Here is a 23,649-nt window from a genome sequence, read left to right as displayed (position 1 = left end):
GGGATGAGACGTGTGAGAGTGGAGATGCCTGGCCTGGAGTGATATGGATTGATGATAAAACCTCTCCCAGGTTCCCATCACTGTGTGAAGAAATTACAAGGCAATCGATTGCTTATGACTTCGTACCTCATTCCATTCTGAAAGCGATTCAACGTGACTAGGAAGGGGGCCGGTGCGAAAGGATCACGGGAGATGTAGTTCGCGATGCGGACGGGCGTGGGTAATCTTCTGTTATTGTGCGTCGGCGATGGACTACATCAACCAGCATGTCTTGCTGGGTGACCAGACTTGGAGCGTTCGCGGCACAAGCACAGCAGCCGGCGGCAGGCGCTGAGCGGAGCCCGGGAGCGGCCGACATGTCCCGGTCAGTCTACACCAGCCTTCTCGGCTCAGAATCGGGAAAGGGTATTGCAGTTCCTCCTCAACCCATCACCGCCTGCATAGCAGACCCCCTCCCCATCAATCCCCGCCCCCCCCGCACCCTCCCCATCAACCTCTTCCTCCATCCGCATCCCTCCCCGGCCTTCTCCCCACCCCCCCCCATCCTCCTCTTCCCCACCCCCCCCCCCATCCTCCTCTTCCCCACCCCCCCCCCCATCCTCCTCTTCCCCACCCCCCCCCCCGATCCTCCTCTTCCCCACCCCCCCCGATCCTCCTCTTCCCCACCCCCCCCGATCCTCCTCTTCCCCACCCCCCCCCGATCCTCCTCTTCCCCACCCCCCCCGATCCTCCTCTTCCCCACCCCCCCCGATCCTCCTCTTCCCCACCCCCCCCCGATCCTCCTCTTCCCCACCCCCCCCATCCTCCTCTTCCCCACCCCCCCATCCTCCTCTTCCCCACCCCCCATCCTCCTCTTCCCCACCCCCCCATCCTCCTCTTCCCCACCCCCCCCGATCCTCCTCGCCCCCTCCTCTTCCCCACCCCCCCATCCTCCTCTTCCCCACCCCCCCCATCCTCCTCTTCCCCACCCCCCACGATCCTCCTCTTCCCCACCCCCCCATCCTCCTCTTCCCCACCCCCCCCGATCCTCCTCGCCCCCCCCTCTTCCCCACCCCCCCATCCTCCTCTTCCCCACCCCCCCATCCTCCTCTTCCCCACCCCCCCCGATCCTCCTCGCCCCCCCCTCTTCCCCACCCCCCCATCCTCCTCTTCCCCACCCCCCCATCCTCCTCTTCCCCACCCCCCCATCCTCCTCTTCCCCACCCCCCCGATCCTCCTCTTCCCCACCCCCCCGATCCTCCTCTTCCCCACCCCCCCATCCTCCTCTTCCCCACCCCCCCCGATCCTCCTCGCCCCCCCCTCTTCCCCACCCCCCCCATCCTCCTCTTCCCCACCCCCCCCATCCTCCTCTTCCCCACCCCCCCATCCTCCTCTTCCCCACCCCCCCATCCTCCTCTTCCCCACCCCCCCGATCCTCCTCGCCCCCCCCTCTTCCCCACCCCCCCATCCTCCTCTTCCCCACCCCCCCATCCTCCTCTTCCCCACCCCCCCATCCTCCTCTTCCCCACCCCCCCCATCCTCCTCTTCCCCACCCCCCCCATCCTCCTCTTCCCCACCCCCCCCCATCCTCCTCTTCCCCACCCCCCCCGATCCTCCTCTTCCCCACCCCCCCCATCCTCCTCTTCCCCACCCCCCCGATCCTCCTCGCCCCCCCCACATCCTCCTCGCCCTCCCCCCCCCACATCCTCCTCGCCCTCCCCCCCCCACATCCTCCTCGCCCTCTCCCCCCCCCATCCTCCTCGCCCTCTCCCCCCCCCATCCTCCTCGCCCTCTCCCCCCCCCATCCTCCTCGCCCTCTCCCCCCCCCATCCTCCTCGCCCTCTCCCCCCCCCATCCTCCTCGCCCTCTCCCCCCCCCATCCTCCTCGCCCTCTCCCCCCCCCATCCTCCTCGCCCTCTCCCCCCCCCATCCTCCTCGCCCTCTTCCCCCCCCATCCTCCTCGCCCTCTCCCCCCCCCATCCTCCTCGCCCTCTCCCCCCCCCATCCTCCTCGCCCTCTCCCCCCCCCATCCTCCTCGCCCTCTCCCCCCCCCATCCTCCTCGCCCTCTCCCCCCCCCATCCTCCTCGCCCTCTCCCCCCCCATCCTCCTCGCCCTCTCCCCCCCCATCCTCCTCGCCCTCTCCCCCCCCATCCTCCTCGCCCTCTCCCCCCCCATCCTCCTCGCCCTCTCCCCCCCCATCCTCCTCGCCCTCTCCCCCCCCATCCTCCTCGCCCTCCCCCCCCACATCCTCCTCGCCCTCCCCCCCCATCCTCCTCGCCCTCTCCCCCCCCCATCCTCCTCGCCCTCTCCCCCCCCCCATCCTCCTCGCCCTCTCCCCCCCCCATCCTCCTCGCCCTCCCCCCCCATCCTCCTCGCCCTCCCCCCCCCATCCTCCTCGCCCTCCCCCCCCCATCCTCCTCGCCCTCCCCCCCCCATCCTCCTCGCCCTCCCCCCCCCATCCTCCTCGCCCTCCCCCCCCCCATCCTCCTCGCCCTCCCCCCCCATCCTCCTCGCCCTCCCCCCCCCCATCCTCCTCGCCCTCCCCCCCCCCATCCTCCTCGCCCTCCCCCCCCCATCCTCCTCGCCCTCCCCCCCCCATCCTCCTCGCCCTCCCCCCCCCATCCTCCTCGCCCTCCCCCCCCCCATCCTCCTCGCCCTCCCCCCCCCCATCCTCCTCACCCTCCTCGCCCTCCCCCCCCCATCCTCCCGCTCCCCGTCAATCCGCTCCCCCCACGCTCCCTGTCAATCTGCTCCCCGTCCCCATTAATTGCCGCGCATCAATCCCTCTCCCCATTAACTGCACCCCCCATCAATTTCCCACATCAACACCTCACTCCCTATCAATCCCAGCACCCCTGTCCCTGTCGGTCCCTGAATTGAAAATTAAGCTAACTGTTATTGTTCCTCAACCAGAAGTTGCCAGGTTTTTTTGAGCAACACATTGAATTTACAGTGTGGAGAATGACCATTTTGGTCAATCTGGTTCATGCTGCTCTGCCTCGTCAACAGAAACTTCACATCACTCCATTTTCCTCCCCAAGGCAGTTACCTCGTACCTGCACGGAGGGGATAGTGGGGATGAGAAGAGTGGTTCCGGGTTGTAGTTTAGAACTGTTAGCTTGAGACCCCTAATCACAAGGACGAAGATCACGCAGCACTGTGCTTTGACATTGAGAGCTGTGCTTCATGACAGTAGTCCTGTGCACGTTCCCCTGTGGACTTGCTCCTTCCTCAGAACACCAGATCCGAAACCTGTTTTTCTCCTTCGCAGATGCTGCCAGACCTGCTGAGCTTTTCCAGCAAGTTTGTTTTCATTCCTGATTTACAGCATCTTCAGTTCTTTTTGTTTTTATTAAATATGTGTGTTGGTGAACTCTGGTTGAATGCTATGATAGTATTTCATCATCATTTATATAAAGTAATAGTCTTTATTAATTGGACCTGACTCATTCATTCATTAACTCACTCAATTAATTAAGTTTGACCAACCTCTTCATTGAAACGTAACTAACTCGTAGCTACAGGACATGTTGGATAGATGCTCTTATCTATGTTTTCCCTCTTTCCCAGGGTTTTGCAGGTTTCTCATTAATCAATTTAGAAGTATGTCTGCACCCCACTCCCCACAGCCACCAATCGAAGAGACCCTGGCGATCACAATGTAGATTGACTTTTGAAAAGTCAATCAGTACTTTTCTGCCAGGATCTGGTAGGTGCAACTTGATCATTCTGCAGGTGACTGTGGCTGTGGCACCAATGTGAATTTAATGCAACAAGGCTAATTTATTTACCTTGGTAAAAGTGCAGCATAGGGTCCCTGGGAGAGAATTGAGGTAAATAGTGCGTGGGTGACTCAGGCTTGGGCTTTTAAAGTTTGTCACGGGGAGGGAGGCACTAATAGAGAATTAAAATATTCATGTACTCCAATCACCCTGCAATCTGCTATTGCTATGCATTACATTTGTTGAGTTTGTTGGACGCAGATGGATTCAACTTGGATTTTACTGTGTCTTTGATTTAATTACCAAAGAAATAACATTTGTGCTCAGGAAAAGGGTAATCACCTGAAGAAATCATCTCACACCCCCAGTATACACTATGCTGGACCTCTACACCCTATTCAGCACTTGACCACAGGACCCCTTAGTCAGTATAGTGAGTGGAAGTATGAAGCTAATCTGGCTAATTTATCCTAAATTCTTATTGCAGACACTACTCACCAGCTGCTGTACCTCGAACTGTTCACCAATAGCTGCTGGAACCTTGCAGGAGTCAGCACACAATGCCTGGTTCCTTAGATCCTGGATCACTGCTTCCACTGTATTCGTCTATTGGTAAGTGAACAAACCTTTAAGATGTGGATTGAACTTTGACAAGATTGCTAAATTATCAAGGGATTTGGGTGGATTATATGTTGAATAGCAGATACCTGGGAATGTGTTACAGGCTGGAAGCTAATCGAGGGGTTTGGGGTGTCATCTGGAGTGTAACAGATAAGTGGGATTGAATTAGAGACTGAAAACATGAGGGGTTGGAGGGTTTCTGTGTAGATAGTGATTTACAGACTGGAAATTATTTTTTTATTTACAATTTATGTAGATGATTTGGAGTTGGGGACCATGTGTAGGGTGTCCAAGTTTGCAGGTGACACTAAGATGAATGGCAGAGCAAAGTGTGCGGAGGACTGTGAAACTTTGCAGAGGAACATACTCACATTGAGTGAGTGGGCAAAGGTCTGGCAGAGGGAATACAATGTAAGTAAATGTAAAGTCATACATTTTGGTAGGAGTAATAGTAAAAGGGATTATTATTTGAATGGTAAAAAAGTGCAGCATGTTGCTATGCAGAGGGACCTGGGCGTCCTTATCCATGAATCACAGAAGGTTGGTCTGCAGGTACAACAAGTAATTAGGAAGGCAAATGGAATGTTGTCCTTCTTTGCTAAAAAGATTGAGATTAAAAGCAGAGAGGTTATGTTGCAGCTGTACAAGGTGCTGGTGAGGCCACACCTGGAGCACTGTGTGCAGTTTTGGTCTCCTTACTTGAGGAAGGATGTACTGGCACTGGAGGGGGTGCAGTGGAAGTTCACTAGGTTGATTCCGGAATTGAGGGGGTTGGTTTGTGAGGTGAGTAGACTGAGTAGATTGGCATTATATTCATTGAAATTCAGAAGATTGAGGGGGGATCTTATAGAAACATATCAAATTATGAAGGGAAAAGATAAGATAGTAGAGATGATGTTCCCACTGGCAGGTGAAGCTAGGACAAGAGGGCATAGACTCAAGATTAGAGGGAGCAGATTTAGGACGGAATTGAGAGGGAACTTCTTCACCCAGAGGGTTGTTAATCTGTGGAAATCCTTGCCCAGTGAAGTAGTTGATGCTACTTCCATAAACATTTTTAAAGCTAAGGTAGATTTTTTTGTTTGAACAATAAAGGAATTAAGGGATGTGGTGAGAGCCCAGCTAAGTGGATCTGAGTCCAAGAAAAGATCAGCCATGATCTTATTGAATGGCAGAGCAGGCTCGAAGGGCCGAACGGCCTACTCCTGCTCCTTGTTCTTATGTTAGTCGATGGGTTCAGGAACATATTTATATGTAGAGTAACAGATAGCAGGAATGAATTCCAGGCTGGAATCTTAATTGAGAGGTTCAGGGGAATTTTATCTACCTTTTAATGGGACGGTGTTTGATCAGGCAGACTTGTGTCTGAATGACATTGCAAATTGTTGGTGAAACCAAAGCAGCTTTTCAATAGACCAACTCTGACTGTTGACCATCTCAATTGTCGTCACTGCAGGTTAATTTGTGCCTATAAATAATGCAACTCTCACCTCCATCAGCCTCCCCGCCTCTGTTCGAACTCTCTTAATTCAGTTCGTCTAAAAGTATTATATGATATTATGAACTGTTCTCTTATGTTCCTCTTCAAACACACACTCGCCCCTTCATTTAGTTTCATTGTGTACAACTGATCTGATCTTTGTTTATTTGCCCTTGACACTGACCCTGGGAAGTAAGCAATGATTTCTATTTTGTGATACTCCACTACTGCCTTTGATGGAGTTAACCTGCAGTTGGTTATTGCAAAAGGATGTTGTATAATTTTCTAATGCTATAAACCTGAGACCATGTGATGTGGGTCATCGCTTCAAGAGAAGAAAGGGTTCGATTTTCTCTCCCTTCTCTCCTCCCTCACCCTGTGACTGTGCAAACCACGCCTCCACTCAAACAAAGGGAAAATGTGCCCCTGTGGAGAGAAACTAAATTGTGGCTAAAATCAGAAGGAAGATTCTCCTTTCTTCCTCACCTCATGCAGTTTCTACACATTTCGTATGAATTCGCCCAACTTCCAAACAAGAAATGAGAGAAGCTGCCCTTGGATTTATAGAGCAAATCACGGAGCTGTTCACACATTGTAAAGTCATGGCAGTGAATTACATTCGGAGCACAGCTGCAGTGGCTGGTGTTAACTGCAAAGGTATGAGACCTCCAACAGCAAATGGCAGTTCAGCTGAGCTTGACTGTGTTAACTGAGGGTTATCAGTGATCTCTTAGTCAGAAAAGAAACTTGAAATCTGGATGATTCTCCCTGAAAAACATGTGAATTTGGGATTAAATGAAAGCTGTCAGGACTAGGATTGAGACAACAAGGTGTAGAGCTGGATGAACACAGCAGGCCGAGCAGGAAAACTGACATTTTGGGTCTAGACCCTTCTTCAGAAATGGGGGAGAGGAAGGGGATTCTAAAATAAATAGGGAGAAAGGGGGAGGCAGATAGAAGATGGATAAAGGAGAAGATAGGTGGAGAGGAGACAGACAGGTCAAGGAGGCAGGGTTGGAGCCAGTAAAGGTCAATGTAGTTGGGGAGGTAGGGAAGGGATAGGTCAGTCCAGGGAGGATGGACAGGTCAAGGGAGTGGGATGAGGCTAGCGGTAGGAGATGGGGGTGGGGATTGAGGTGGGAGGAGTGGATAGGTGGGAGGATAGATTGGGGAGGTGGGTACGAGCTGGGTTGGGTTTGGGATATGGTCAAGGGAGGGGAGATTTTGAAGCTTGTGAAGTCCACATTGATACCATTGGGCGACAGGGTTCCCAAGTGAAATATGAGTTGCTGTTCCTGCAACCTTTGGCTGGTATCATTATGGCACTGCTGGAGGGAGATTTGAAATTGTTCGCCTCTGGGAGGTGCAGTTGTTTGGTGCGAATTGAGCGTAGGTGTTCCACAAAGTGGTCCCCAAGTCTCTGCTTGGTTTCCCCGATGTAGAGGAGACCCCAACGGGAGCAGCGGATACAGTATACCACATTAGCAGATGTGCAGGTGAGCATCTGCTTGATGTGGAAGGTCTTCTAAGGGCCTGGGTTGGGGGTGAGGGTGGTGGGGAGAGGTGTAGGGGCAGGTGCAGCACTTCCTGCGGTTGCAGGGAAAAGTGTCAGGGGTGGTGGGACTAGTCGGGAGTGTGGAGCAGACAAGGGAGTCACTGAGAGAGTGGTCCCTCCAGAAGGCAGAGAAGGGTGGGGAGGGAAAAATGTCTTTGGTAGTGGGGTTGGATTGCAGATGGCGGAAGTGTCAGAGGATGATGCGTTGGATCTGGATGTTGGTGGGGTGGTACGTGAGGACGAGGGGGATTCTCTTTTTGGTAGTTACTGCAGATGGGGGGTGTGAGGGATGAGTTGCAGGAAATGCAAGAGACATGGTCGAGGGCATTTTCGACCACTGTGGAGGGGAAGTTGCGGTCCTTGAAAAACTAGGACATCTGGGACGTCCTGGAGTGGAACGTCTCATCTCGGGAGCGGGTGTGGCGGAAGCGAAGGAATTGGGTATAGGGGATGGCCTTTTTGCAGGAAGGTGGATGAGAGTGATAACATTTTGTGGGATAAAGGTCAGGGGATTTGGATCAAATACAGGTTAATGGGGGTGGAGCTATAGCCATCACTTGACCTGAGTTTCTCCAGCATTTTCTGGTTTTGTTGCACATCTTTTAACACTGTGATAAAGCTCATTTGGACCAGGGGATGTGTCAGCTTTCAGTTCAGTTAATGTTTCATGTGCCTTAGCTTTAGTTCAATATTGTTAATTTCTTTTAGTCCCTTACTTCCATCAGTTCCTTAGTCACCTAGTGTTTCTGGGAAACTTTCCATTTCCTTCCATGCAGACAGATACAACATAATTCCCATCCAGCCTCACACTTTGTTATCTTGGATTCTCCAGCATCTGCAGTTCCCATTATCTCAGATACAACATAATTGTTTAGTTTATCGGTCTTTTCCTTGTTCCACATTATAAATTCTGTTGTCATTACTCCTATTGGGCCACATTTTGTGCTGACTAATCTTTTCCATTTCATTTACCAAAACAAGCTTCTACGATCTGTCTTGATGTTCCTCAGCAACTTGCGTTAAAATTTTCTTTCACCTATCTTCATCACTTGGGGATTTTTCTGAGGTTGTGTAAGTGTTATAACGATAGAAGTTTTGTTTTCTGTTAACCTAGACAATTAAAATCTTGGAGAATGCAACTCTCTTACATTTCAGTTTTCTAGTTTTATTTCCACTTCAGCTGTCTGGTAGCTCACACCCACCCACCCTTGTTCCAAGGATGTTGTTTAGAATGGGCTCATTCTTAAAAATAAAAGTAGAACATGTTCGTTTGTCAGCTGGTTGATGCTAGATCAGTTGGTCACTTTAAATCTGAGACAGACAGATGTTTAATAAGTGAAACTTGAAGGGATATGGGTAGGTATAGAGTTAGGCCACAGATCAACCATGATCTCTTTGAAATGGGGAACAGGTTTGAACGGTTGAATAGCCTAGTCCTGTTCCCATCATTTCTTAAAAGCTTTCAACATTACATCAGCTGCCATATTCTTTATATTTGTAGTGACTGTGCTGTGCCTGTCCTGGGAGTGTTCGATAGCGTCTGATAGGGAGATTTACTCTGTTTCTAGCTTGATTGAAGTGCTAGGGGGAACTTTACTCTCCCCAGCTAACCTATATCCGAATTCTTTGTCACAGGCTGGCCGCTGCTGGAATGAGAAGGCGACTGCACTGTGTCTGTACTGCAATGCGTTTGTTTCTGAAGTGTCTCCGTGTAGGTAGCAGGTGGCGATCGAAGCTCTTCCACCAGGTGAAGGCCCTCTGGAACTACACCAAACTGTGCATCAACTCACTTGTCTACAACTCCTTCACCAACAATGACGTTGTCCTTGACTCCTTATTTGAGCCCATCTATTGGCTGGTAGATCATGTGACCAGGTGGTTCGGAGTGGTGAGTGTAGCATCTTCAACTTATTCCAAAAGTGGATAATAAAAAATGTAGGTGTCTGTGACTGGGCCAGCAGTTATTTCCCATCTCTGGTTGCCCAGGTGACACTGGTGGCCATCTGCCCTCATACAGTGCTGTGGGTTCATTCAGAACAGGTACATGCACAATGCTCTGAAGAAAATTCCAGGATTCTGATCCAGCAGCGCTGAAGGTAATGGCGTTATAATTCTAAGTCAGGATGGTGTGCTAGTTCGCGGAGAATTTGCAGTTAGTGATTTTCCATGCATCTACTCCCTTTTTCCTTTCAGGTGGTAGAGGTCAGGTGCATTGGAGAGTCGCTGCAGTGTGTCTTACTGACGGTACCAATTGTGACCACTGTGCACTGATAGTGAATGGAATTAATGTTTGGCGTGTTGATGGGATGTTAATCAAACGGGCTGCTTTGTCCTGGATGGTGTTCAGCTGCTTGAGACTTTTTGGAGCTGGACTCTTCCAAGCAACTGGGGAGTATTCCAACACACTCCTGACTTGTGCCTTCTAGTTCGTGGTGGAATGTTAGAACATAGAACAGTACAGCACAGTACAGGCCCTTCAGCCCATGATGTTATGCCGAACTTTTACCCTAAACCTAAGGTCCAGCTAACCTCTACCCCTACCTTATAACTATCATCCATATGCCTATCTAATAGCCACTTAAATGCCCCTAATGAGGCCGACTCCACTACCCTCTCCAGCAATGCATTCCACACCCCTACCATTCTGAGTAAAGACCTCGGACATCTCCCCGATATCTACCTCCACTCAGTTTAAAACTATGTCCCCTTGTAATAGCTACCTCCACTCTAGGAAAAAGTCTCTGGCTGTCCACTATCTATACCTGATCATTTTGTATGCCTCTATCAAGTCACCTCTCATCCTTTGTCATTCTGAAGAGAAAAACCCTAGCTGTCTCAGCTGTTCCTCGTAAGACCTTCCCTCCATTCCAGGCAATAGCCTGGTAAATCTCCATGGCACCTTTTCCAATGCTTTCACATCTTCCCTGTAATGAGGCAACCAGAACTGGACACAATACTCTACTCTAGATAACAATGTGTGGAGCTGGATGAACACAGCAGGCCAAGCAGCATCTCAGGAGCACAAAAGCTGACGTTTTGGGCCTAGACCCTTCATCAGAGAGGGGGATGGGGAGAGGGAACTGGAATAAATAGGGAGAGGGGGAGGCAGACTGAAGATGGAGAGAAAAGAAGGTAAGTGGAGAGGAGAGTACGGTTGGGGAGGTAGGGAGGGGATAGGTTAGTCCAGGGAGGACGGACAGGTCAGGGAGGCGGGAGCACCTCCCAGTCGCGAACCATTTTAACTCCCCCTCCCGTTACTTAGACGACATGTCCATCATGGGCCTCCTGCAGTGCCACAATGATGCCACCCGAAGGTTGCAGGAACTGCAACTGATATTCCGCTTGGGAACCCTGCAGCCCAATGGTATCAATGTGGACTTCACAAGCTTCAAAATCTCCCTTTCCCCCACTGCATCCCAAAACCAGCCCAGCTTGTCCCTGCCTCCCTAACCTGTTCTTCCTCTCACCTATCCCCTCCTCCCACCTCAAGCCGCACCTCCATTTCCTACCTACCAACCTCATCCTCCCCACGTGACCTGTCCGCCGTCGTCCCTGGACTAACCTATCCCCTCCCTACCTCCCCACCCATACTCTCCTCTCCACCTATCTTCTTTTCTCTCCATCTTCGGTCCGACTCCCCCTCTCTCCCTATTTATTTCAGAACCCTCTCCCTATCCCCCTCTCTGATGAAGGGTCTAGGCCCAAAACGTCAGCTTTTGTGCTCCCGAGATGCTGCTTGGCCTGCTGTGTTCATCCAGCCCCACACTTTGTTATCTTAGACTCTCCAGCATCTGCAGTTCCCATTATCTCTGATACAATACTTTAATGTGGCCGAACCAGGCTTTTGTACAGCTGGAGCATAACTTCACGGATCTTGAACTCGGTCCCTCTATTAATGAAAGCTGACACACCATTCACCTTCTTAACAACTCTATCCAACTGGGCGTCAGCTTTCAGGGAACTGTGAACATGAACCCCAAGATCCCTCTGCTCCTCCACAGTGCCAAGAATCTTTCCATTAACCCTGTATTCTGCTTTCAAGTTTGTCCTTCCAAAATGAATCACCTTACACTTTTCAGGGTTAAACTCCATCTGCCACTTCTCAGCCCAGCTCTGCATTCCATCAATGTCCCTTTGTAACCTAGAACAGCCCTGTGCACTGTCCGCAACTCAACCCACCTTCATATCGTCTGCGAACTTGCTAATCCACCCTTCCACTGCTTCATCCAAATAATTTACAAAAATCACAAACAGAAGAGGACCCAGAACAGATCCCTGTGGTACACCACTCGTAACTGAGCTCCATGTTGAATATTTTCCATCCACTACCACCCTTTGTCTTCTAAGGGTCAGCCAGTTCTGAATCCAATCTGCCACATTTCCCTCTATCCCATACCTCCTTACTTTCTGCATTTCCTCCCTTTCTCTTTCCCTTCACACACTGTTTAGGTTCATTTCTTCTTCACCTTGTCTTTTGCAGGTCTTTGTGATCCTGGTCATCATCCTAACGACCACAATCGTGATGATTGTCTACATTTGTGTGCTGCCAGTCATCGTGAGTACATATCCTGTGGGCTGGATCGTGTGGCACCTTTGCTATGGGCACTGGAACCTTATACAGATTGTGTTTCACTACTACAAAGCTGTGCAGACACACCCTGGATATCCAACAGAGGTACGGGTTCTTTGAGTACAAGGTAAGGCGGACAGGAGGAGACCATAATCCAGAAAGAACAGAAAGGATGTGTGGCTCTTTGCAGGGTAGGAAAAGTTTTTGAAGTAATGCTTTGCAGTCATACAGGGGGAGAAGAGTATTGGAAGGAAGTTGTTTGCATTGGTCTAGTACCATTCACAATATATAATGTAAATAATGGAACAACTGCTTTATGAACAGAAACCTTGTGCCGTATCTGTCCTGGGATTAATTGATGGGGACAGTGTAGAGTTTATTCTGTATTTAATCCATTCTGAAGCTGCCACAGTATGGGTGCTATACGTTTATGTCTATCTTCTTTGCTAGGGGAAAAGTGACATTCCAATGGTTTCAATCTGCAGGAAGTGTATCAATCCCAAACCAGCTCGTACCCATCACTGCAGCATATGTAACCGGTAAGACTGATTCGTGGGGCAGAGCGAAGGCCTGTATCCGATACCATAAGACCGTAAGACATAGGAGCAGAATTAGGCAAATTGGGCCATCGAATCTGCTCTGTCATTCGATTTATAGCTTATTTGCTTCACAGCCCCTTTTCTCCTGCCTGCTCCGCGTAATCCTTGATCCCCTTCCTTATCAAGAACCTGTCTACCTCTGTCTTAAATACACTTAATGACTTGGCCTCCATGGCCTTCTGCGACAATGAGTTCTATAGATTCAGCAAACTCCAGCTGAAGGAATTCTCCCTCATCCCTGTTGTCCCCTCATTCTGAGGCTGCGTCCTCAGGTCCTAGCCTCTCCTGCTAGTGGAAATATCTTCCCCCATGTCCAGTCTGTCCGGGCTTCTCGATATTCAGTAAGTTTCAGTCAGATCCCTTCCTCCTCCTCCTCAAACTACATTGAGTACAGACCCAGTCTCCTCAACTGCTCCTGATATGACAAGCCCTTCACCCCTGGGAACATTTTTGTAAACTTCCTCTAACGCCAGTGCATCTTTCCTTAGATAAGGACCCAAAACTGGTCTCACTATTCGAGATCTCTGACCAGAGCCTTAGGCAGTCTCAATAGTACATTTTTGCTGTTGTACTCTAGCCTTTTTGAAATGAATGTTCATTTTGCATGTGCCTTCTTAACTGCCAACTGAACCTGCATGTTATCCTTGAGAATCCTGAAATGGACTCACTAGTCCCGTTGTGTTTCAGATTTCCAAAGCCTTTCCCTGTTTAGAAAATAGTCTGTGCCGCTATTCTTCGTACAAAGGTGCATTAGCTCACACTTTCCCATATTGTATTCCTTCTGCCACTTCTTTGCCCACCCTCCTAGTCGGTCCAAGTCCTTCTGCAGTCTCCCTGCTTCCTCAACATGAATTGTCCCCCCTCCCAGTAATTACCCAAGTAATCCATCCACCAAGCTGTTCTGCTACTGTTCTTGGAGGCTATTGTCAGCCAGTGTTTAAAATGTTGGCCTAAAGTATGACAGACCACGGGAGGAGACTCAATAGTAACTTTCAAAAGGGAATTAATGTTTCAGAAGAAGAAAGAACTGCTGAACTATTTTGCGGGGAATAATTGTAAGTGGCTTACATTGGCTAACTCGCACTAGTGCTCTATGACAGAAAGGAAGCATTCTGTTCTGTCCAGTTGAAACGATCTTGGGGTTTAGATTACCCTTGGCTGGGAAGAAGCAGGATTAGTTGGCTCGGATTTTCACATCGCTAGCGCGCGTGTGTGTGTTCCTGCTTGGTTGGTTAGCGTAGGGTTGTTGGGGTAGAGGGTTGGCTGGAGCACCTCTGTGCCTTCTCCCATGGTAGAATAGGGAACCTGCACTCCCCATTCCACACCCAGCTGGATGGAATAACTGCAGGATGCATCCCTGTGGAACTAATCCTGAAGGAACACTCCTTCCCAGTTATGCTCAGTGTATGGGTATTGCTGGTGAGGGCAACATTTATTGTTCATTTATAATTCCTGTGAGAAGATGGTAGTCACTCCTTTGTTTATTAACCCTGGAAGTTATTTGATTTTGAGTGCTTTTCATAGTAAGATCAGAGAGCAGATGGTGTGGCACAGAGTCAAATGTAGAGCAACTTGGACAAGGGCAGAAGGTTTCCTTCCTTTAAAGGACATTAATGAACCATTTCTTTTACAGCCGTCTGGCAGAGTTTGATCACTTCAAAATTTAGAATAGACTTTATATGAGGAGCAGGACTAGGCAATGTTCCTCCAATAATTAACCACCAGCACTTTATTGTCTTCCAGATGTATATTGAAGATGGATCATCATTGTCGTATCCTTTCTATACTTCAGTGTTTTATCATTTGTTACTTTAAATCCTCTTCAAGCTGTGTTACTTAGTCCAGAAAACTCATATCTCACACACCACCTTCATCAGCACTCTTGGGCAAGTTACAGTATGGGATTAGATACAGAGCTAAGCTTGTCCTTTACTGTCTGCCTTAAACACTCCCAGGGGAGGTACAGCATGTGTTAGGTACAGACTGAAGCTTCTGCTACATTCCATCAAACAGTGCAGGACAGGTACAGCACAGGGTTAGATACAGAGTAAAGCTCCCCCATTCTGTCCCCAGGGTGCTATAGCAAGTGTTAAGTATAGAGTAACCTCTATCCATATTGGCCCCATCAATAACACCCATGTTCAGCATGAGGTATGATGAATAAACACGAGCTGAATTTCAGAAAACTTGAGTATTAAAAGGGTGAAATAAAAGGAGGCTCTGCCTTCGCAGTTTCTTCCCAGGATTGTCTTTCTCCTTAACTGTCCAGCCAGCTTGGTTGAATAACTGTGTGGGCCATTTTAACCACCGTTACTTCTTCTCCTTCTGCCTGTTTATGACACTGGGCTGTGTGTACTGTAGTGTGAGCAGCAGGGACCTGTTTGTGGATGCATACTTCACCATCAGCGTAAGCTGCAAGTGTTCACATTGCTGTGCTAGAATGATTTATTTCAAAAGAAATGTTTCCTTACGTAGAATTTGGACCGGTTTGTTTAGCAATATTTGTGCTCCACCAGAACTTTTCTCCATCGTCTTCTCACCCTATCTGTAAATCCTTTCTCCTTCATGTACATATCTAATGTTTCCTTTTAAGTATATCATCAGTGTACACCTCACCTCCCCCAGTGGTGGTGATTTCCACATTCTCACCAATCTCACTGAAGAAGTTCCTCTTGACTTCCTCACTGGGATTTTCAGTGACTGTCTTATATCTCTCACCCTTGGTTTTAATCTCTCTTGCACCTTCTGTATTGAAATTTCTTCATGACTTGAAAAATCTCTCCGGTCATCTCTCTTAGACAAGCCCGTTGATTCTGTTCTGCTCCAATTCCTGCAAGAAAGTTTTAATTTCTAGTTTTGGAAATATGGAACATGTGACTGGAAGAGTTAGCCCACTCTACTGTAAAGTCAAGATGCCCTTCAATCAAAGTGACACTGTTATCTTACCCTTCCCCAAATTGAAATTAAAAAGCAGCTATGTATTTTATTGATGATGTTTACACTGGGATCAATTTCTAAATCCATAATTTTGATCAAACTGTGTGTTTAAAAAGTTACTGCAACTATCTTCCGGATGGGTCAGTCGATAACTATGTCCCAGAATTACAGAATGCGGGGTAACTTTTTCATGCGGAGGTTGCTGTGTGTATGGAACAAGCTACTATAGGAGGTGATGGAGGCTGGGACAATTACACCCTTTAAAAGGCATCTGGATGGATATATGAATAGGAAGGGTTTAGAGGGATATGGGCCAAATGCTGGCAAATGGGACAAGGTCAGATTGGAATTTGTGGTGGGTGCAGTTGAATTGGACTGAAGGGTCTGTTTCTGTATGTCTCTGACAAGTGTTACAGAGCAGAGGGCGGCCAATCAGCCCTGTGCCAGCTTCCTATCTGTGTCCTATATGCGACAAGTTTGAGCCTCGGTTGGCTGAATTCTGCTGGTGTTCAGGTCTGGACTAGTGTAGTTGGCGTTTTTGCTCTCCAAATAATTCAGGGGCAGGTTTAAGTCTCCAGTCACTTAATAACAAAAATTGAGGCCGATGTGAATAGTGCCTCATCTTTTGGATGAGATGTTAAACCGACAGCCTGCCTGTCCCCTTGGCAAACACAGTCTTATTTCCCAAAAGGTGCTAGAGGGTTCTCTGTGGTGTCCTGATAGATAATTAACATTCAGTTGATATCATGAAAAGACTGATCTAGCGATTCTCACCTGTTTGTGGGAGCTTGCTGTGCCTGTAGCAGCTGCGATAGTCCCCATGTTACAGCAGTCCTCATACCACTTTGTCACCCATTTGACTCTCTCCTCACTCTGATCCTTAAAGCCGTTCGAGAAAATCTGTGATTTGTTCATTTTCTTCTTTGGGTGATTGGTTTTTGTTTGTTTGAAATAACTAAAGCTATCTTTGATAATGAGAGTGATGTGTGAGGTATAAGTAAGTGTGCATTCCCATCAGCTCCTGATTGATGCCCTCTTTCTCCCCCTCTCATTCTGTCCAACAGACGGCCACAGAGACAACAGCTCCCACCGTATCCTTCCGAGAAAAAATTTTCCACAAGTGTATAATTTATCTCTGGGTTCTCTGCAGGTCAGTGTTCTTATTTCCTGATACAACCACCATCGTGTTCGAATTGTGGGATCTTAGTGAGCACAGATAATCTGCTACTGTTGCCTAAAGAGGATATTCGCTTCTCAGTAATTTAACTATAAGTGATACGTATGGGGGGACTCTTATTTTTAAATAATAAAGCAGAGCTAAAATGCATTTGTCCTCATCCCTTCACATAAAGCTTCTGGGCATAGGTAGGACGTGACTTTTGGGACTCGAAGTTTGACGTGGTTAATTTGATCCCCTCTCTTTATAATCCCCCTACCCTGTCCTTTTCTCCTTGGTCAGTTCCGTGGCCCTGGCTCTCAGTGGCCTCACCCTGTGGCACACGGTCCTCATTCTCTGTGGGGAAACCAGCATTGAGAGACACATCAACAAGAAGGAACGTCGGAGACAGCAGAAGAAAGGCAGAGTAAGTCACCTGGGCTTGAACTTGACAAGAGTTGTGTGCCGAGGCCTAGGCTTTCAGAACACTGAAAATCTGGGAGCAGTGTTGGCTGCTCTTGGGTTTTTGCTATTGCATGCAGTGTCGGCTGGGGCACTGGGTTGGTGTAGAATGTCGGGGGTGGAGGGCATGATCAAGTAAGATGTCGCGAGGTTCCCAATGGTCACAGGACAGTGTCAGGAGATTTAGAGTTGGGGCAGCGAGGCTGCTGCCTCAGATGTTACAGAAATGGACGAAAGCTTGCAGGAGCACCAGTGGGGAGGTGAGGTATCGGGCTGGATGTCTGCCATCGAATAGTTGGACCAGGAGGTGTGGTAACTTGGATCAGTGCCTGAGGGATGTAGGCAAAGAAATGAGCAGCAATGTTTTAGTGCTTCACGAATGTCGAATTGTTTTCTGAGACTCTCCATGTTGTGATCCCACACCGAATAACATTGTTGAGAGGCTGTCCTCCTGAGCATGGCTTGATGCAGGGTTCTGAGTTGCCAGTTAGTGGTGGGGAGGAAGACAGTGAACACACAGGGCGGGGGAGGTGGAGGTGGAGGTGTAAGGTTTAATCCCCACCTGAAAAGCGTGATACAAGTGGTGTGTGACCTGATGACCTCAGGCTGCCTCCCTCTGCCCTCTGCCCTCTGCCCTAGCAGTGAGTCCTTGGTGTAACAAAGTTGATCATTATCCTATATTGCCTGTCAGGGCTGTGGGAGAGAAAGGACCACCAAAGAATACCATGTGCTGGTGTACCTGTGAAAGTTTTTTGCTCAGTAATACAAAGGATCCTATTGCTCTTGGCCAGACACTTGCTCTCTTCAGGCAGTTGTAGCACACGGTGAGTGTAGTGATTAATAAGGTCAGCTGGGTGGACATGGTGGCATATGAATTTACGATTGCGTCTGTTAATCTTGCCCAATCAGGGAGCCCTGGCTGACAGATATAAACAAATGTTCTGTTCACTGAGAGCTGGCTGTAAGGAAGATGGATTAGTATCAGGGACTCTCCATGTGTAAATAAAGGGTGACAAGATTTTGGCCTCTGTGGAGTTATTTCTGTTGGATATAGAGTAATTCAACACTCCTGCAGCTCAGAGGGAACTTTACTCTGTATCTAACCCCATGCTTTACCCGTCCTACACTGTCCTGAGAGTGGTTGATGGGTCCGGTGTAGTTGGAGCTTCGTTAGCATCTAGCCGTCTGCTGTACTTGATCTGGGAGTGTTTGAAAGCTCCAGTTACACGGTCCCTATTGCGAGTTCTCGGGGTGGATACAGTACAAGATTAGGTACAGAGTAGAGTGTCCTTTGTACTGTCCCAGTGTTATACAAACCCCAATCTGATCAGCGTAAACCAAACTGAACAAGCCACCCCCTGTCGTCTTTGGGCAAGAGAAACTGTTTGCTGGAAGTTGCCTCAGTCTTGTTTTCTGCTGAATCTTTACAATTTTCTTCACCTCAATCAGATTTTCAGGAATCCCTATCACGCTGGCAAACTGAACAACTTGAAATTATTTCTTGGAATAGAAAAGCGAAGGTAAAGCGTTTATATGGAATTCAACAGAATTATGAATTGTAAACAGGCTATTTGGATCAGTAATTCCACCTTTCCCCTCTACATCCTGTTCTCTGCCCTTCAGTTCTTTCTTTCATTTTTCTGGTTACAGCACAATTGTTCAACATTTGACCCGTCAAGTCTGTACCAGCTCACAGCAATTTAGCGTTTCTCACTTTCCCAGCCATTTTCCTCTTACACCAATAACATTTAAACTTTCTGGTGCTTGTCCAATTGCTTTCTAAAAGCAATGATTGAATTTGGTTCCACCACACTCTCAGGCAACACGTTCCAGATTCTAAACACGCACTGCAAAGGAAGGTTCCCTAACTCGGTATTATTTCTCTATCCTCCCTCAAGATCATAAAAAAATTGCAGGCAAAGCTCATGCGGCCCCTCGAACCTGTTAGCTATTTGAGAAGACTGGTTGATCTGATTGTGAATTTATTCCACTTCCTCATTCTCCATCATAATCCCAAAGTTCCTTGTCAAAAACAAAATCTAGCTCAGTCTTTGACGATAAACAAAGATCCAGCCTCTACTGCTTTCTGTGGAAGAGAATTCTGCTACCTTCTGAGGGAAGGAATTCCTCCTCATTTCTGTCTTAAATGGGAAACTCCTTTCATTTTTAAATTGAGTCCCCATAATTCTAGGCTCCCCCAATATAGGTCAGTATCCTCCTCGGATCTATCTTCTCAAGCTTCCAGTATATATTGTGTGTTTTAATAGGATCAACTCTCATGCCTCTGAACTTAAATGTAAATAGGCCCAATCTACTCAATGCTCTTCATAAGGCAATCTCTTATCCCACAGATCGTTTAGTGACCTGTTTCCAAGTACATCCCTCCTTTAAATAAGGAGACCAAACTGTACCCAATACACCATGAAGTCTTCAAAGTTGTAGCAAGACTTCCCTACTTTTATGTTCCAAAATTTCGTTTGCTGTATCTGCATGATAATATTTTGTCATTCATAAATAAAGGCACGAGAATCCCTGTAATGCTATATTTTGCAGTCTCTTGCCATTTTAAAAAAAGAAGTCTTTCTATTCATCTTGTCAAAGTGGAGAAATTATCTTTCTTCCTAATTAAACCAAGTTTTTAAGGTACTTACTGAACCTATCAGTATCCTTCTGCATACTCTATAATCAAACTGCTGTTATTTTATCCTTAACAAATTTGGCTATTTTACAGTCTATCCATTCATCCAAGTCATTGACATGGTTTGTAAATAGTTAAAGCCCTAGCACTGTGGCATATCACTAGTTGGTTTACCAACATCAAAATAATTTATCCTGATATTCTTTCCTATTCGACATTCCTGAATCTATGCTAATAAATTTCTCCTAACACCATGAGCTGCTATTTTGTCCACTAAGTTTTTATATGGGGCTTTATCGAATGCCTCTCAGAAATCAAAATACCCTACGTCTACTGATTTCCCTTTCGCTATCCTGCATGTTACATTCTCTAAAAGTTCTCTAACAAATCTGTTTAAAAACTTCTGCTTTCACAAAAGCAAATTGACTCTCCCTGATAGAAAATACAAAGTGTCTTGCTTTACCTCATTCACACTGGATTCTAACATTTTTCCCCATGATAACTGTTAGGTTAACTAGTCGATAGTTTCCTGCTTTCTCCTTGCCTCTTTTAACGTGGTATTGTATTGGCAGCTTTCCAAAATCTTGGCAGTTACAACCATTTTCATCCATTATCTCTTCAGCCATATCTTTCAAGGCCATGTACTGCAGTCCATCAGGTGTAGGGGACTTCTTGGCCTCTGGTCCCATTAGTTTTCCCAGTACTTTCTCTCTGGTGAGTGTTTTAAGTCTTGCCCTCCCTTTTGCTCCTGGATATTCCTTGGTGAAAACAAATGTGAAGTAGCCACTTATATCTTTAGCTATGCTTCCTTCCTCCATGTGGAAATTTCCTTTTGTGTCCCCCAATTGGCACTATTCCTTGATTCATCTTTTGGAAACTCATTTCTCCTTCTAGTGTTGGATATCCCTTAATGTTGGCTACCAGTATTTTCTTGTTCTGTTTGCTGAAATTTTTTTGGAATATTTTCTATTATTCCTCGTGAAAACAGACAGAAATTCCTGGCCTGCTGCTGCTCCTGTAACAGAGCTCAATGGTGCTTCAGCCCTGAGTGCAGTGGCCCTGCTCCATTGAGCCCTGATGTCACGCCTGCCTGGGGCAGTGGGTGTTTGTTCTCAAAATCTCTGCCATTTCCTTGTTTCCCATTATCAGCTCTCCAGTTAACTAAAGTTTTTGAGAGCTCTTCTTGTAATTCGGGTTGCGGATGAGTTTGAAGACTTGCTCGCTGAGCCGCTACGTTTGATTGCAACGTTTCGTCTCCCTGCTGGGTAACATAGTCAGTGTACCTCCAGTGAAGTGTTTATGTTCTGTCCCGCTTGTTATTTATTTGCTGGGGTGGTTTGCATCAATTACGGTTTTGTTTCTCAGCGGTATCTGTATCGGGTCCAGTTCAGTGTTTTTGATGGAGTTCCGGTTGGAATGCCAGGCCTCCAGGAATTCCCTGGATGTCTCCGTTTGGCTTGTGCTATTATGGAGGTGTGTTGTCCCAGTCTTTTGGGACAACACATCCATAATAGCATGAGCCAAACAGACATGCCAGGGAACCCTGGAGGCCTGGCATTCCAACCGGAACTCCATCAAAAACACTGAACTGGACCCGAAACAGATACCGCTGAGAAACAAAACCGTAATTGATGCAAACCACGGCATATAAATAAAAAGCAAACAGCACGGATGATGTTACCGAGCAGGGTGATCAAATGTCTGCAATCAAATATACAAGCTTGGTGAGCAAGTCTGCAACCTCTCCAGTTAACGTTCACCCTCAATGGGATGTAGGACTGTTTTAGCTACTTTTTCCCTTTTTTGTTGTCCTATTTCTTTTCATATTCTATTTTCACCTCTTTCCCCCATCCTTTGCTAGTCTCTAGTGTTTTCCCAGTCTGCTAGGCTACTGCTAATCTTTGTAAAACTGTCTTCTTTTTGATTCCATTCTGGTATATACCTATTTAGTGCTGGATGGGAAGACTGAAGCCATTGTTTACAATTCGCACTCTAAACCCCAGCTGCTTTAATTAAGCCACCTTTCCTAATCTATCCCATTTTAAATCAGTTATTAGCCCATCACCTGACTCAACTACCTCCTCTTTCATTTCTTTAGCTTGGGCAGCAAGTTCTTCCTTGATGAAAACAGGTGCAAAATGCAATTTTTTTTTTAACCACACTTAAGTCTATAATTGCTGCTACTCCTTTTCTCATCTCTTTGCTATTCACATGTCTATACATTCCTGGATTCTTTCATGTTAGCTGCTTCTTTCCTGATCATGTTTCCTGCACCTTTTATTTTGTTGCTGTATCCAGTAATTTGTGGGTTTATTCTTTGAGTAGCTGATGAATCATTACATTCACGGCCTCTGTTTGCATTCCAGTCACTGGATTACGCGCCTACTGCTTCCTTCATCACACCTACCTTACGGAGATGGTATGACATGGACACTGCCATCAGCCTTCAGCATGGATAAAGCCATATTGGCAATCTGATGAAGGATGTCAAAAAGGCTTTTTTTTTGCTCACCTGGAGGAGGATTTGTCAATTGGTGGAAAAGGACTAATGGCTTTGGACTTCCCTGCTCACCCTGGGTCCGATAACAATAGATACAAATTTTTGAACTGGAAATACTCAAATGATCCATAGTGATCAGCTGGTGCTCCTTGCATTTAAAGGCAATAATGACAGGGTCATTGAAGCAATAAAACACCCTAGCAGCTGTTAGGGGAGTCAACTTCTTGATTATTGGTTATGCTTAAGCCATGAAGCTGTCAGATGGCCAATACCAGGGACTTTTTTTAAAAAATAAGGATCAAAGGCGTGTGTTTTATGAAGACTGTAAATGATTATTGTATAATGATAGCTTGCTTGGTTGTCTGTGGGTGATGCTGAAATTAGGAATAACTCTTGTGGCCCTGAGGATGAAGTTTGCGAGTGTCAGGGATGCCCGCAGCTGATCTCAGCAGGCAGACTTCTCCCCAAAACCCCTGTGGACTGACCCCTTCCCCATCACATTCGTGTAGTAAGATTCTAATTAATCCAAACCTCCCTAGTTGTATTGTTGCAGTGGGGGGAAAAAAAGTGTAACTTTTTCTTTAAAAAGCTGGCTGCATTTGTGGTGTTTGTATTAAGCGAGGAGGCTCCTGAACTAAGCTGTTTTGGTGCTGATTACAAATGGGTCTGTAGTGTAGGATACACTTGCTACTGCTTCAGCAGGAGGAACACGTTTGACAGACATGATTGGTGAGCACAAGAGAGTAGACAGCTACAGAGGAGCAGGTAAAGGGACCCAAACCACTCCTTACCATCCACAAATTCCAGTGTAAGTAGTCATAAGCTAATTTTTTGAACTAATAGTGCCCAACCACACCCTAAATTTCTGCTTTCTCATCTTTTTGGAGAAATTTGTCCCAGCCCTGCGAGTGGCTCATGTGGATGCTGATATTAATTTAAAGATCATTCCTCAGTTTTAACATGAAAATACCATTACTCTTAACCGTGATAACTCCCGCTTGGTTTCCAGTAAGATGGGTCTTACTTCTGATGCCTCACGCTCCGGTTTCAGTAGGCAGCTTTTACAGGATTCAAGACTCACTTGATAAACAGGCCAAACTATACTTCAAACCTAAACACACGAGGCTCTTTCTTAGGCTTCTCTTGTTGTTTACTCATGTTCAGTTTATTTTCTCTTTGTCTTAGAGTTGCCCTATCTTTGTAATATATACACAGTTAATGTGACCAACTATTAATGCTCCCCCCATAAAGTGGAGAATCTGATTGGAGCTGGAGATCCAAACTAAGTGTTGCAAATAAAATATTGTATTCATTACCTCACCAGTTGCTATTTTCCCAAATATCATTTCATCAGAATGGTCTCTTATTCAACTCATTTTAAAATGTCACTAAAATCTCTCTGCACTACAGGCAATTTTTAGTTTACCAG

General features: G+C 47.1%; 1 protein-coding gene across 5 annotated transcripts; it reads left to right on the top strand.

Annotated features, from left to right (window-relative positions):
• Positions 1–245: 245 nt before the first annotated feature.
• On the top strand, positions 246–23,540 carry zdhhc16b (zinc finger DHHC-type palmitoyltransferase 16b). Of its 5 annotated transcripts, none has more exons than XM_048550776.2 (11): positions 246–364; positions 4,190–4,314; positions 8,994–9,246; positions 11,839–12,033; positions 12,379–12,467; positions 14,271–14,299; positions 14,801–14,934; positions 16,529–16,614; positions 16,924–17,047; positions 18,532–18,602; positions 22,087–23,540. In XM_048550776.2, the coding sequence occupies exons 3-11, from the start codon at positions 9,010–9,012 to the stop codon at positions 22,196–22,198; spliced, it is 1,077 nt and encodes a 358-aa protein (XP_048406733.1). In that variant the 5' UTR covers positions 246–364; positions 4,190–4,314; positions 8,994–9,009; the 3' UTR covers positions 22,199–23,540. The 5 variants fall into 5 exon arrangements, with proteins under 5 accessions (XP_048406733.1, XP_048406734.1, XP_048406735.1 ...); XM_048550777.2 differs by having other exon boundaries at positions 304–405; XM_048550778.2 differs by lacking the exon at positions 246–364 and adding an exon at positions 3,671–3,689.
• Positions 23,541–23,649: the final 109 nt, after the last annotated feature.

This window comes from Stegostoma tigrinum, chromosome 20 (assembly GCF_030684315.1).
Source record: "Stegostoma tigrinum isolate sSteTig4 chromosome 20, sSteTig4.hap1, whole genome shotgun sequence".
In the NCBI taxonomy this organism is placed as follows: domain Eukaryota; kingdom Metazoa; phylum Chordata; class Chondrichthyes; order Orectolobiformes; family Stegostomatidae; genus Stegostoma; species Stegostoma tigrinum.
The sequence above is the reverse complement of the archived record's forward strand: the minus strand, read 5'-3'. Positions and strand labels throughout refer to the sequence as shown.

Excerpts from the sequence above, each read along its gene's own strand:
- zdhhc16b (XM_059653004.1), top strand. Across the intron at positions 9,247-11,838 it reads TGACCAGGTGGTTCGGAGTG|GTCTTTGTGATCCTGGTCAT; the intron begins GTGAGTGTAGCA and ends TGTCTTTTGCAG. Across the intron at positions 18,603-22,086 it reads CTTGGAATAGAAAAGCGAAG|TCACTGGATTACGCGCCTAC; the intron begins GTAAAGCGTTTA and ends TTTGCATTCCAG.